This window comes from Zalophus californianus, chromosome 4, assembly GCF_009762305.2.
Source record: "Zalophus californianus isolate mZalCal1 chromosome 4, mZalCal1.pri.v2, whole genome shotgun sequence".
Taxonomy (NCBI): Eukaryota; Metazoa; Chordata; class Mammalia; order Carnivora; family Otariidae; genus Zalophus; species Zalophus californianus.
The window spans coordinates 9,019,653-9,033,156 of NC_045598.1; the positions used below are offsets into that span (position 1 = coordinate 9,019,653).

Consider the following 13,504-nt stretch of genomic DNA (forward strand, 5'->3'; position numbering starts at 1 on the left):
ATAACAGACCTGCTCCTTCTCAAACTCCGTGCTGTATTAGGGAATCACTTTGCCTATTTCAATTTTAAATGATGCACGTGGGATTTAAGGGTTCTGGGGATATAACTCAGGAGTGAGCCAAGTTAGTGGGGAGCAGGCCTTTCTAAGCCCCCTTCCGATGAAGTAGCAACCCTTGGATCTGTCTTACCAACTAGGTTTCCATCCTAATTGTCATCATTACTGATTGCCTACTATGTGCCAGGTGCTTTTCACGTGTCATCACGATTACTCTTCACGGCAACCTTTGGGGGCAGGTGTAGTTATTACTGCCATTCTACAGATCAAGAAACTGAGGCTAAGAGAGGTGTAGTGACTCTTCTAAGGTCACACAGCCCATGAGTGGCAGAGTTGGGATCCAGACCCTGGCAATCTGAGAAAACTGAGTTCTCTCTCCATCTAAGAGTCCACTGGAACAAAGACTTTCATGGCCAAATCTACATATATTTGCAAGTCTCTGGTTTAGCTCATTTTCTTTTTCTCCAATGGCGGACTTCCTGTAGAGAGGGCAAGAGACCCCTGTGGGCTGGAGACATCTTGGAGGGCTTCAAGAAGGAGGTGGGGTTGGAGCAAAGCCACTTTGAAGGATGGTTTTGCATCGGAGGAGGAATGCATTGCATTTCAATGTGAGAGCGGGTATGCACAAACCGCCTGGGGGGGGGGAATCCAGGGAAACCCTCTGAGAAGGTCCTTTGGAGGAAGCCTTTGGGGAAGGTGAGATAAGGGTAGGTTTAGGAAAGCTATTTTCTCTAGGAAAGGCCAAAGAAGATGTGACAGGTATGGTCTTTGCCTCCTGGCCAGGCTTGTCTGAAGAGCTCGGGCCACCAAGTAGGTATAAGCTACTGATGATGGGCCTGGTAATTCTAGCCTTCCCTAGGGGCCAGCCTGGAGAAAGCCTTGTCTTCAGGGCACAAGAAGAACCCCAGGTTCTCCATCCATGAAGTGGATGGAGCCTCTTTAGAATGAGTGATATAACAACATAATAGGCCCTGCCTTGGGGTCCGGCAAATCCCTTATGAAATAGAATTTTTCAGATTTTAATGATATTCGTCATAATACCGATTTGTTCTATGTTATGGGTTCACATAATGCTGGCTGTGTGGACGTGGATGAGCCACGTAAGATCATCTCTTAGATCATCTCATAGGACTACTAGACTCCGCCATTCAGCTCGCCTGGAAATGTGGCAGAGATCAGGGGGGAGTCGGGGGGGTAGAGCGGTGGGTTAGGGAGGGGTACTGACACCTTTCACCCAGCCACACCCGGACATCCAGAGAAGATTCAAAAATATTAAAAGACATAGAAGATGCTCTGAACAGATGAAGGGTACACCATGGTGATAGGTGGGCTATGTCGATGCTGCCATGAAGTCAATTGTCTTCCACGTTCACCTATTAATTCCGTGCAAATCATAGCTGGAGCTCACAGAACATACAAGTGTATTTCAAAATGCATATGGAAGAATAAAGAACCTTATATATTCAGTAGATTTCGCAAAAGAAGAGCAAGGGGGACTCACTTTAGCAGATACTAAACATTCTGCAAAGCCCTGCTAATAAAAACCATGTGGAACTATCCCAGGAGCAAGAAGACCTATGGAGGAGGAGATAGTCCAGCCCTAGACCCATGTAATCATGATCAGGGATTACAGGATGGGCTCTGGCCTGTGAGACAGGAGAGACCAGCTCACTCTCTAGATTTTACACACCACATACAATCTGGTTGTAATAAAGACCTTGATGGGAGATGTAAAAGTGAATGAGAAGAATTACAGAAAATACCTCCTCATCCTACACGTTGGGAAGGACCTTTCGACAAAGATCCAAATGGGAAAAAGATTGGTGGATTTGATTCCATTAAAATGAAGGATATATATATATATACTTTAACAACCCTGAGCAAGGACACCAGACCGAGGACAGAATGAGAGAAGTGTTTGTAATGTCTAAAAATGACAAGGGATTAATATCTAGAATATACAAGGAATTATTGCAAAGCTACAAGAAAAAGACAGGAAATAATAGAAATACGGTCAAAGGATGTGAATAGGCAGTTCACAGAAGGGGAAACCCAAATGACTAACAAGTAATGAAGAGGTGCTCAAACCCACGAATATTCAGAGAAATGCAAATGCAACCGGGGTGGGTTCCACTTTACACCCATCCAATTGGCCAAAATCAGAATGCTGGCTGACAGGTGATTTTGGGGGAGAGTGTGAGGAAGTGGGACCCTCTCCCCCCGCTGATGTGGCCATCCTGGGGCGACTTCCGACAGTGTCAGGGAAATAGGTATACGGTTACCCCCAGACCCAGCAGTCCCACTGCAGAGAAATCCAAACCCCCCACAGACGCCACAGGTCACCTGGATTGAGCTCAGGGTGGGCGGGGAACGGGAGCGGAGATTGGGGAAAAAAGGAAGCAAGTGCAGAGCTTTACGTAGAGGAGTGTGATTGACTAAACCTGCTCTGTGTGAGGTCCAACAAACAGCAAGAGAGAAGTTAGGCAAAAAAAAGAAAAAAAGAGTCCAGGGCACCTGGGTGGCTCAGCTGGGTAAGCATCTGCCTTCGGCTCAGGTCATGCTCCCGGAATCACGGGATTGAGTCCCGCATCGGGCTCCCGGCTCGGCGGGGAGTCTGCTTCTCCCTTCTGACCCTACCGCCTCTTGTTCTCTCTCTCTCTCTCTCAAAAAAAAAAAAAAAAAGTCCATTCATACCAGCTAGCAGATTATAAAATACTTGGGAATTATTTACAAAACAAGGGAGGGGGAGTAGGGGCCTGTTGAGGGGAGCCCCTCCTGCCTAGGCCAGAGCGACCCAGTTTGTCATGGGTTGGAGAACTCAGAGGGGACCCAGGAGAGGCCGGGAAACTGAGGCAGGGTATGGTGTGTCTGGGGAGAGCAGGGCAGAGGGCAGCCATTGTGTCTGTGTGTCTTTAACTAGAAAGTGGGGACGAGCTGCTTCCCAGCTCCCCCGGGGCCTGAAGGGGAGACAGTGAAATGGGGTGAGGAGGGGGTTTTGGAGAGTGGGGTGGCAGGGAGTGGCAGGTTGGGAGGTTGGGAGGTTGGGGGTCGGGAGACTTTGGGGCACTCATCCCTCAAGTGAGAAGAATGCTCGCAGAGCCAGGGTGAGGCTGAAAGCAGGGAGGAGAATTGAAAGCCGGCTGAAAATATGAAGGGCTATAAAAGGAAACCCACTGATGAGATCAAAGGTCCTCGCACATGTGGGCCCCCGGGAGTCCCACAGGCTGCTGGTGGGAGTGTAACCGGGTACAGCCCCTTGGGAGAGGGATTTGGCAGGACCTAGTGAAAATGAAAATGTGCAAACCCCACCACCTGGCAGTTCCACTTTCTAGGTTTACGACCTAGGAGTCTAGGAGGTGCTCCATCCTGTGCTTCGGGGAGGCAGGCACAGGGATGGGCATCCCCGAGCAGGGACTGGAGCAGGGCTCAGCCTCCCCCCGCCCCCCCCCCCCCCCCCCCCCCCGCCCCGGGGGAGTCCCAGAGCAGGGAGCAGGGAGCAAAGGGAGGGGCAGGCATGCGGGCCAGCCGCACAGCAGGTACAAAGAATGAGCCAGGTCTGAACTCTTCAACACGGAAAGTTCTCAGAAACACAGCCAGGGGGAGGGGAAGCAATCAAGGGCAATCAAGGGCCAAAACAGTCTGGTTTTCTACCATTGGTATAGATGCAGAGGCACGAATATAGAATGATACTCTATGTTGTTTGTTTCAGCCAGAAGGCGGAAAGCAGACTAGAGAGAAATAGGGCACAGGGGAACAGTTGCCTTTGGGGGAAGGAGAAGAGATGCGAACAGGGGGGTCAAAAAGGGCTTCGATTTTAATGATAAAATAGTTTGAAGCAAAAATAATTCAACAAATACTGAGAACCTACTATTTTAAATTTAAATATATTTATATATTTATAAACATATTTAAATCTATATATTTATATTTATAAATATATTTAAATTTATATATATTATTTTATATTTATATATTTATATAAAATCGGTGTCTGTGCTGCTTTTCTAGGTGCTGGGGACCCAGGAGAGAGCAAAACAGTCAAGGTTCCTGCCATCGAGGGGGAGTCAGACAATACACAAACAGAAATTACATAAGTGCTAAGAAGAAAAGTAAAGCAGCTGTTTTAGTTAGGGAGTCAGAGAAGCCTGTCTGAGGAGGTGACATTTGAGCAGAAGCCGGAGGGAAGCTAGGAAGTGAGTCACGCAGGTGTCCGGAGGAAGGGTGATCCAGGCAGAGGGAGCTGCAGGTGCAAAGGGCTGGTGGTGGGAACGTGTGCTGCATGTTCAGGACCAGCCGGGAGGGCAGAGGGGTGAGGGGTTGTGATACGAGTTCAGAGAGTAATGAGGACAGCCCCGGATGTTAACATTGGTCAGTTCCGGGTGGTGGGAATACGGGTGTTTCTGATGGTGTGCTTTGAATTTTTTTTTTTTAATTAAAAAAAAAAAACAAAAAACTAAACACGGACAACGTGAGGTTAAAAGACAGATGGGTGTCAAATACAGGAGCCCGGGTCAGGCAGTGGGATGGGGGGGGGGTCTCATCAGGTGAGGTCCCGGAAGGGATCAAGGACCAGGCATTCCTGCAGGACAGGCACACCCTCTTTGTACTGTTAATGTCCGGGATTTCGAATCTGGCTCAGCCCTGCTCCATCCCCACCTCCCCACGTCTCTGGAGAATCCGAATCCTCAAAAGTCAGGACTGGGGAGGCCCTGGGTCCTGGTCCCCAGATGGCAGAGGAGCGAGGTGATCATGCTGTGGTGGCCTCTTCCCTGCCCAGTGCGCACCTGGCTCCTCAGCCGGGCATCCTTCCCCACAGAGCCCACGTGCCGGCTCACGACCTCTCTGAACACGGAGCCCTACCTAGGCAGCCACCATGGAGCGGAACTGGCATCAGGGATGAAATCAGCCTCTCTCCCCCGATCTGGTTCAGCTCCCTCCTGTGATAGACGAGGAACATTGGCTCAAGGTCACACAGGGAGGGGCTAGAATGGGAATTCCCCGGACTCTTAGCTGGCCCCACTTGCGGGGCTTCGAGAAACGGAGGGTCTTCGGAAGGTTTGGGGCTGGTTTTGGGGGTTGGTTCTTGAGAAGAGGCAACTTAGACCAGGGAGGTTTGGGCGGGGTGGGCGGTGGGGGAGGACTGGAGGCTCTCTGGGTTCCCTTCCCCAAATGGCCTGGGGTCCTCCCTGAGGGTTGGGGGAAGGGAGAGCTGCACTCCTTGGCCCTCCTCTCCTGTGGAAGGAAATGGGGCTGGGAGCTGGCCGTTAGATATGGCCAAAGCTTTGCCCAAGGTGTGGCCCTGCGATGGCAGGAGGGCAAGGGGGAGGCACAGATGAAGGAGGCAGCTCCAGGGCTGTGGCTAACACCAAGTGTTACTTCCTGTTCGTGATTTTAGGACATGAGTCATCAAGGGGCTGGCCCAGAGCATTTAGGGCGCTGAGATAAGCAGGACAGTGGGAGGAGAGAAGGTCGCTTGCCCTGGCTGTGGGCCAAGCTGGGTGGGGAAGGGGAGGGGCTCAGGCCACCGAAGCAGCCCCTGCAAGACAGGATCCCACGGCGAGGGGTGCTGGCTTCCGGCTGGTTCTGAGACACCCCCCCCCCCCGAGTGTGAGCTGCCACTCCCCACCCAGCCACAGCTCTGCCTTCCAAACCACCCTTGACCACAGCACCTGCTGCATGCAGCAAAATCCTCTGTGTTTCCCCAAAGATAGCCATTAGTCATCTGAGGGCGCATTAAAAAGCCAGATCAGGGGCGCCTGGGTGGCTCAGTCGTTAAGCGTCTGCCTTCAGCTCAGGTCGTGATCCCAGGGTCCTGGGATCGAGCCCCACATCGGGCTCCCTGCTCCGCGGGAAGCCTGCTTCTCCCTCTCCCGCTCCCCCTGCTTGTGTTCCCTCTCTCGCTGTGTCTCTGTCTCTGTCAAATAAATAAATAAAATCTTAAAAAAAAAAAAAAAAAAGCCAGATCCGCAGGCCCTGAACAGCACAAGGGGTGTGGGGGGCCAAGGAATCTGCCTGTTTAACAAGCCTTCCGGCTAACTCTGATGCTTTCTGAGGCCCGAGAGCCATTTCTCCAAACACCTGGCACACAGTAGGTGTTCAGTAAATTTTGACGGACAGACGGGCTATTCTGGGGCCCGACGCCTTCCACACCACCTGCCTGCAAAACAGAGTCATCACCTCGGTGGGGTGAGATGGTGGGGGGCTCTCTGAGGGCCACCGGCCGCACTGGGAAGGGAAGGCTCCAGGGAGGCCCAGGCCAAGGGCATATCCTGTGCATGCAGCCCGTGCATTGGGGACCGGAGGGCCACACTCCTGTCTGCTGGAACCTGCTTATTCCCCATTGCCAAGGAGCAAAAACAGTGGGCTTTTTCTGTACCGTGGGGCTTTGCTGTGTGAGACATGCATGGCCTGGGACACCAAGTTGAATGGGTAGGGCCTGGGAGTGATGGGGATCCCTAGGGCCTTGACCCTGACGTCCACTCACTTGCTCACTTCTGCACCCCTTTATTGCCTCCTGCATACGCTAGTCCCATTGTGCAGTCCAACTTTACTGAGCCCCTTCCTCTGTGTATCACTGGGTCACTGGGGACCAAGTCCCTCTGCCCTCAAATCCAGTGGCATGAGAAGCAGCCGGTGGAGCAGGGTTCCTTGGCCGTGGGGGACAAACTCAGCTGGAAGGCACTGTTCCCTTTACTAGCTGTCTAAGCTTGCTCCAAAGCTTGGCCCCTCTACTGCAAGACAATGTCTGTAAGTCATCTGGCCCACAGGAGATGTCCAATGCCTGCTAGTATTGCAATTACTAAGAGAGGAGAGGGACATGTAAGCAACTAACCATACGGAGGTAAGTGTTTTGCTTAAAGGTCTGTAGCAGTACCAGCCCCTGCCTGGGCTGCTGGGATGTGGTTAAGGGCAAGTTTCACAAGAGGGAGTTGGGCTTCAAGTGAAAGGAACAGGTAGGGGTGATCACCAAGCAGATGGAAAGGGGAGGACATCCCAGACAGAGGAATCTTTGCAGACAAAGGCACAAGGGTGGGGACTCAAGGTTATTCAGGGAGTCCAGGGTGGTTAGAGTATGGGGCGGGGGGAGATCTGCCTGGCAGACAGTCTGGGCCAGGATGTGAAGCCTCCAGCGTCTCCCCAAGGAGACTGAGCTCAGTTCTGAAGGCTGCAGGGAGCTACCGTCTAGGGCGTGGAGGACCCCAGGGGTTCTCAGTGTTGGCACCATGCACATTTTGGGCTGGGGGCTGTTCTGTGTGTCATCGGGTATTTAGCAGCATCCTGGCCTCTACCGACGAGATGCCAGCAGCACCACTCTGCCCCCCTGCAATCGTGACAATCCCAAATGTTCCCCAGACATTGACAGAAGTCCCTTGCGGGGCAGGGGGCAAAAATTGCCCCTTGATTTCAGAACTACTGGAGCAGGGGGGACATGGCGTGCCTGCCTTATGCTTTTGAGAGCTGGCCCTGACTATACCACGGAGAATAGAGTAGAGGGACAGAGCCTGCAGGCCAGAGGACCAGTTGGGAGGCCACTGGAGCATCACAAGTGAGAAACGGCCAAGGCCAAAGCCGAGGCTGGTCTGTGGGGCGGGAGGAAAGGGGCCAGGTGATCCAGACTGAGGCAGGGTGTAAAGGGGACTCGCTGTGCTGTCGCTGAGTTTTATCAGATTCCCCGATGGCAGGTACAATCTGGTGGGTGCCAAGATCAAACCCCATCTTGAAGAGACAGCTCAGGGCCACCTGTGCGGGTGTGCTGAGAGACTGAATGTCACTTGGTTCACCCAGAATCTGCCATTGCTCAACCCCAGCCCAAAGAAGACGTTGTTGTTGGAGAAGCCGAGATAAGGGATTTGGGGAAGGGTGTGGCCATTGTGCTGAGCGCCCCCTGCTGCCTCTTGGGGGAGGGCGGGGTGCTTCCCTTTATCTTGGGCAAAGCAGGGAGCGCTACAAAGGACAACTCTGAGACCTTGGTATCCAGGGAGTATAGGGCCCACAAGCCTGATAGGAGATTCTTGCCTGCTTTGTGCGCTCCTGAGTGCCCAGTACCCCAGGGCTGGCAGAGCACCCCAGGTGCTCGATAGAGGTGTGTGAGTTAGAGCCTGAGTCTAGAGGGGCCCGAGGTGGCCGACCCGGAGCAAGACGGGGTGCGTGAGGTGTGAGCCGGGCTGCTACAGGAGAAGGGCAGAGGGCAACTGCGGACTCCAGGGAAGAAGGCAGCTTTGGGCCATCTCTAACTCAAAGTGCTTCCTCTGGGGGAGCAGCCCTCAGCAGAAGCCTGGAGGACCACCATTTATGTTGCAGGCAAGGGAGTGTAGGCAGCTGTGGCCAGCAGGAGGCTCGGGCAGCTGCGGTCAGAGGACTTGCCAAGAAAGCCTTCAAGATGCCTACAAAAGTGCCTCCAGAGAATGAGCCAGACACTGCTTCCAAAAGGCCCCAATGTGAGCAGGGTGACACCTGTAGTTCCCATAGAGGGTTGGGGAAGGTTTGGGGGAGCTTCTCCCCAACCATACCTGGCAGATTCAAAGAGAGAAGTCACCAGATCCTTCCCCTCCGACACAGTTTCCAAGCCTGGGTTCAGCAGGAGAAGGGGAGAAGCTCCCCCCCAGTCAGAGACTGGAGCTCTGATGAGTTCCCAGGACAGGACTGAGGGTTGTTTCTTGCCTGAGATGCCTGGAAAAGCTACAGGACCTGCCCAGGATTTCATGCAGAGGCTAGGAATAGGCAGACCCGCACAGCAAGTTTCACGGGGACTGCGCCTCCTTCCTTGGACAAGTGCCAGCTGGTGGCCTGTGCTCAGGAACAGTTCCTGCCATGCCCTTGCTCTGCTCTCCGAGGCAGTGGGCTGACCCCACAAACGACATTTCCCAAGTTCCTTTGTCAAATGTTTTCCATCTTAGGTTTGGCCAATGGGAGGCACTGGTGGGAGATTAGTGCGAGGGAGGAAGGGAGAAGCCAGGATATTTCCCTCTGTACTTCATGTGCTGTCTCCTGCAGAGGCTCTGTCTTCTCCACAGTTCCAGATCCCCCCCCCACCCCCCCATGCCCTGGCTCCTGGCTGAGGAAGCATTGTCTCCAGCCCTAGAGGTGGTGGTGGCTTCTTGCATTTGCTAATCTCAGGGTTGTCTTCCCTTCCCCTAATTGTTCTTTTAATTCCTCTAACATCTTTATAACTAATTCCTCTGTATTAAATATCTTTATAATATATATTCTTGTTAAGTTTACACCTTTTTTTTTTTTTTTTTGAGAGAGACAGGTGGAGAGGGGCGCCTGCATGGCGCAGTTGTTAAGCGTCTGCCTTTGGCTCGGGTCATGATCCCAGGGTCCTGGGATCGACCCCTCATCGGGCTCCCTGCTCCGCGGGAAGCCTGCTTCTCCCTCTCCCGCTCCCCCTGCTTGTGTTCCCTCTCTCGCTGCGTCTCTCTCTGTCCAAAAAAAAAAAAAAAATCTTTAGCGAGAGATGGAGAGAGCACAAGTGGGGTTGAGGAGGTTGAGGAAAGGCAGCAGGAGAGAGAGAGAATCTCAAGCAGGCTCCATGCCCAGCTCGGAGCCCGACACAGGGCTCGACGCAGGGCCCAATCTCACGACCCTGAGATCACGGCCTGAGCCGAAATCAAAAGTCAGTGTTTAACCGACTGAGCCACGCAGACATCCCCAGATACCCTTTAAGAGAATCACTAGGCATAGGGTTTGCTTTCCTCTTGACTTAGCTGCCACCCACGCCTTGAATCCAGCTGATGGAGTTGGGCTGGGAGGTGGGATCCCAGAAGGATCCCCAACTTTTGGGCGGTGGGGGTGCCATTCACTGGGATGGGGAGCCGTTGGTGGGGATGAGTCCATGGGACCCACTGGGTTTGAGGTGTGTGTGAATCATCCACGGAGAACCATTTGCCCCTGCTTCCACCAGGTGACACCTCATTCCTGGTCTTTGGCTCTCTCTTACGGATCAGGGAGTCCTCAAAACTCCCAGGTGAGACTCGTAAGGGCCATAAAGAAGAAATCTTTATGCTCGTTTTAGAGGCTGACTCTCTACGCGGAGTTCAGTTTGTGGTCTGTGCTAGTGGCACCCTCATCAGGGCCTATCTCTCAGAAATGTTTGGGAACCAGGTAATTTCCCAGACTCCTGGTCAGGAGGTGGGATTTTCCACCCCACAAGTCACTTCCCAGTTTCTCATTCATTCAGCGCCTAGAAGCACCATCCTTGCCGTCTCCATCATCGGGGCTGGTGGCCCAGAGGAGAGGTCCCTGAACCTCTTGGGCAGCCTGCGGTGAGGGAACGGGGGAACAGAATAGTGTCCTGCCGCCCTGCCCACCTCACTCCTCAGAAATGTCCTCTGGGCTGGGGACAAGGACTCCCAGGGCTGGGGGGCGACGTTCTTGCCACACAGGGCTGGCCTTTGCATTAGAGTTGCCACTCAAAGGAAGAAAGTAAGATGGCAGCTTGAGTGGGTGCTCAATCATGATATGAGCCCTAGGGAAGCCAGCCAGCCCCATTCTGGGCCCCCTCAACTCCCTGGATGGCTTTCTGCCCCAGCTTCTGTTTACTTGTCAGTTACCCAGACAGGGGAAGGCAGGGCAGGGTCTGGCCCACTCTCAGAAGGGCTTGAAGAATGTTTAAAGATAGGGGGGCCTGGCTGGTTCAGTCCGGGTGGAGCGCAGGACTCTTGATTTCAGGGCTGTGAGTTCAAGCCCCACATTGGGCATGGAGCCTACTTAAAAAAAAAAAAATGTTTAAGGATAAATGCACAAGTGAATCATAGTCATAGCGGCTAATAAAGTATACACAGTTTATTAAGTTACAGATATATTTTGTAAGCGTACACACACATATAATATATACTATATTATATGTAATATATAGCTTTTAATCTTCAGAAAATGTAACCCTATGAGGGTAATGCAGAGACTCACTCAAGTGGTCTGGCTCTAGTCTAAATGACTGAATTATGTAGAACACCGGCGGTCCCCCCAGAGCTAGTGGCACCTTTGTGAGATGTTTTTCAAGTTAGTGCCTCAGGAGGTGGGAGGGGTAGGGGGAACACAGGCCGGGTGGAGAGGCACAGCCTGGCGGCAGCAGTAAACCTGCTGGGAGGCGGACTCGAAAGCGGGGAGTCCGAGAAGGAGGCTGAGAGGTCCCCGAGGGCTGGGAGTGGCTGGCGCTGGCGGGACCGACCGGCACACGGGTCGGTCGGTGGAGCCGGGGTTCGAGCTGGGCCCCGCGGGGGGCGGGGTGAGAGCCGGGGTGGGGGTGCGGGGCGGCGCGCCGGGGAGGGGGCGTGGGAGGAGGTGTGGCGTAGAGGCCCCGCCCCCCGCCCCGCCCCGCCCCGCCCCGCCCCTCCACCTGCCTCCCTCCCGCAGCCCGCGCGCGGGTTTCGCTTTCCGTCCGAGGCGCCGGAGGCAGCGGAGCGCGGAGAGGAGGCGCGAGGGCGCGAGGGCGCGAGGGCGCGACAGGCAGGGACTGCCGGACCCGCCCGCGCTCGGCCGCCGCCGCCCCCCGCACCATGGCGCCCGCCGCCCTCTGGGCCGCGCTGGCCGTCGGACTGCAGCTTTGGGGCGCGGGGCACGCCGTGCCAGCCCAGGTGGGTGACTCGCGCGGCCCTCACGCCCACCGGCTGGCGCGCACCCCCCATCCCGGGGCACCCCGGCCGCGCTCCCGCCCCACTCCCTCCGGGGTGCCGTGCGGGGGCTCGGGGCGACCGAGGCGCCGCCCTCCGCCGGCCAGACGCACGGCGCGCGCGCGCGCGCCTGGACACCCGCTGCGGCCCCCGAGGCCGGTGTGGCACACGTGCGCTCGGGCCACCCGAACTTTGGTCCCCGCGGCGCAGCCCGGCCCCTCCGCCCCCGCAGGCCCGAGTGTTTGGGGGCTGGCCAGCCGTCCCTGGGCTGATCCCCGCTGGAGCCTGGACCCCAGCTCGGACACCCCTGCCTGCCTCCCGCGGCGTGGGGGAGGGGGTTCGGTACTGGGGCGCTGTCCTCACGGCGGACGCCGGCACCCTTTTCAGATATCCTCCTCCTCTGGGCTATGGTTTTCCTCTTTCTTAGAAATACCGGGGTTGCGCGCCTGAAAGAACAGGGTCAGGTGTGCAGTAAGCGCCTGATAAGGGCACGGGAGGACCGTGGGCTGTCCCCGTGCTCTTTGCACCGACCCCCTCCCCAGGGCCGACTTGGGGTGTCCGGCGACCATTTCAGAGCCTGTTCTCTGTGGGCTCTGGGTAATGGGGAGGAGACAGTGTCTTCAGGTTCTTCTGGGCTGAGCCCTGGGGACACAGGAGGTGAGGGAGGACTTCTGGGCTGGTTCCCAAAGACAGACGGGGCCCCTGAGGGACTCCAGGAACCTGGAGAAAGCAGAGGCCCCAGAGGAGCTGGTCAATATTACCTGCACCCACCGCAGTAGCAAGGTAGAGTCTGCAAAGGGATTGCTCATCCTTTGCCTTCTTTGGCTGTCTCCATAGTCTGGTAAGATAGAGAGTAACCCCATTTCACAAAGGAGGCAAACAGGGGCTCGGAGAACTTGTATTTCATGGACGGGCATGGGGGCGCTCTTCCTTTAAAGGGGGGCATTTCCCCTTCCACCCCGCCTGGCTTGACTGGGGAGGAGGTGTGCCTTCGTCCCTTCCTCTTGAGCTCATCCTGATGGACGTGTGGTGTGCCGGCTCAGGTGAACGTCTTGCCTGGAGGAGGGTGGCAGGTGACATTGGCTGATGCTCGTAACGCAAAGTGATTGACTGGATGCGACTAGAGTGAACCTCAGAGTCCATTTCTTGAGGGCAGAGGTTGGAGGCTGTCAGAACAGAATTGACTCACCCGCAGAGGGTGCCAGGATGTGTCCTGGGGGGCTGCCCCAGAGGTGGTCCTGAAAACAGAGGAGGGTCAGGAGAGAGTCCCAGCTCTGAGAGCCTGAACGCAGGATCAAGTCACAGACTCAGGCCTTGAGGGGTATTGTGCTGTGCTCCTGAACCCTGGAGTCATGGGAGCCCCCCCGGGGAAGAGGTACAGGGCTTCTCTGTGGGACACCAGGCCCGAGTCCTGGAGTAGTATGAGGGGTCCCCCGTGCCTCTCACTTCCCAGCCCTCCTGACCAGCATGCTCCATCCCCCCGGGACTGTCTCCACCGCCTTGGGGCTGGTCTCCTGGACCCTGCCGCCTCTCCCACTGGTCTTCCTTGGTGGCCTCGCTCCTCTGTCCCTGCCTGAGAAGCCTCCTATGGCTCCCAGTGGTGGAGGGAGAAATTCCCCCCGGTGTCCCAGGTTGGAGTGAGTCAAGGGTCTGGGTTCTTTCTGCCACCTGCCTGCATCCGTACCCCACATCCAGTGAAATAGGGTCATCGAGCTGTCCCCTTCTCGTGGCCCTCCCCTTGCCTCCTCCGTCAGGGCCTTTCCCACATGCCTCCGCTCTCCTGGAAAGCCTTTCCTCATTCTCCCAGCTGGATTGGATCTTCGGCTCTTTGTTCCGCC

The 13,504-nt window shown here is 55.3% G+C and overlaps 1 protein-coding gene across 2 annotated transcripts in view; it reads left to right on the top strand.

Moving 5' to 3' along the window:
• Window positions 1-11,462: 11,462 nt before the first annotated feature.
• TNFRSF1B (TNF receptor superfamily member 1B) overlaps window positions 11,463-13,504 on the top strand; it is a 33,225-nt gene continuing 31,183 nt past the window's right edge. For both annotated transcript variants that reach the window (XM_027615369.2, XM_027615378.2), the window contains exon 1: window positions 11,463-11,630. In XM_027615369.2, coding sequence (XP_027471170.1) covers window positions 11,553-11,630 — 78 coding nt within the window. In that variant the 5' untranslated portion in view covers window positions 11,463-11,552. The remainder of the gene's footprint in view (window positions 11,631-13,504) is intronic.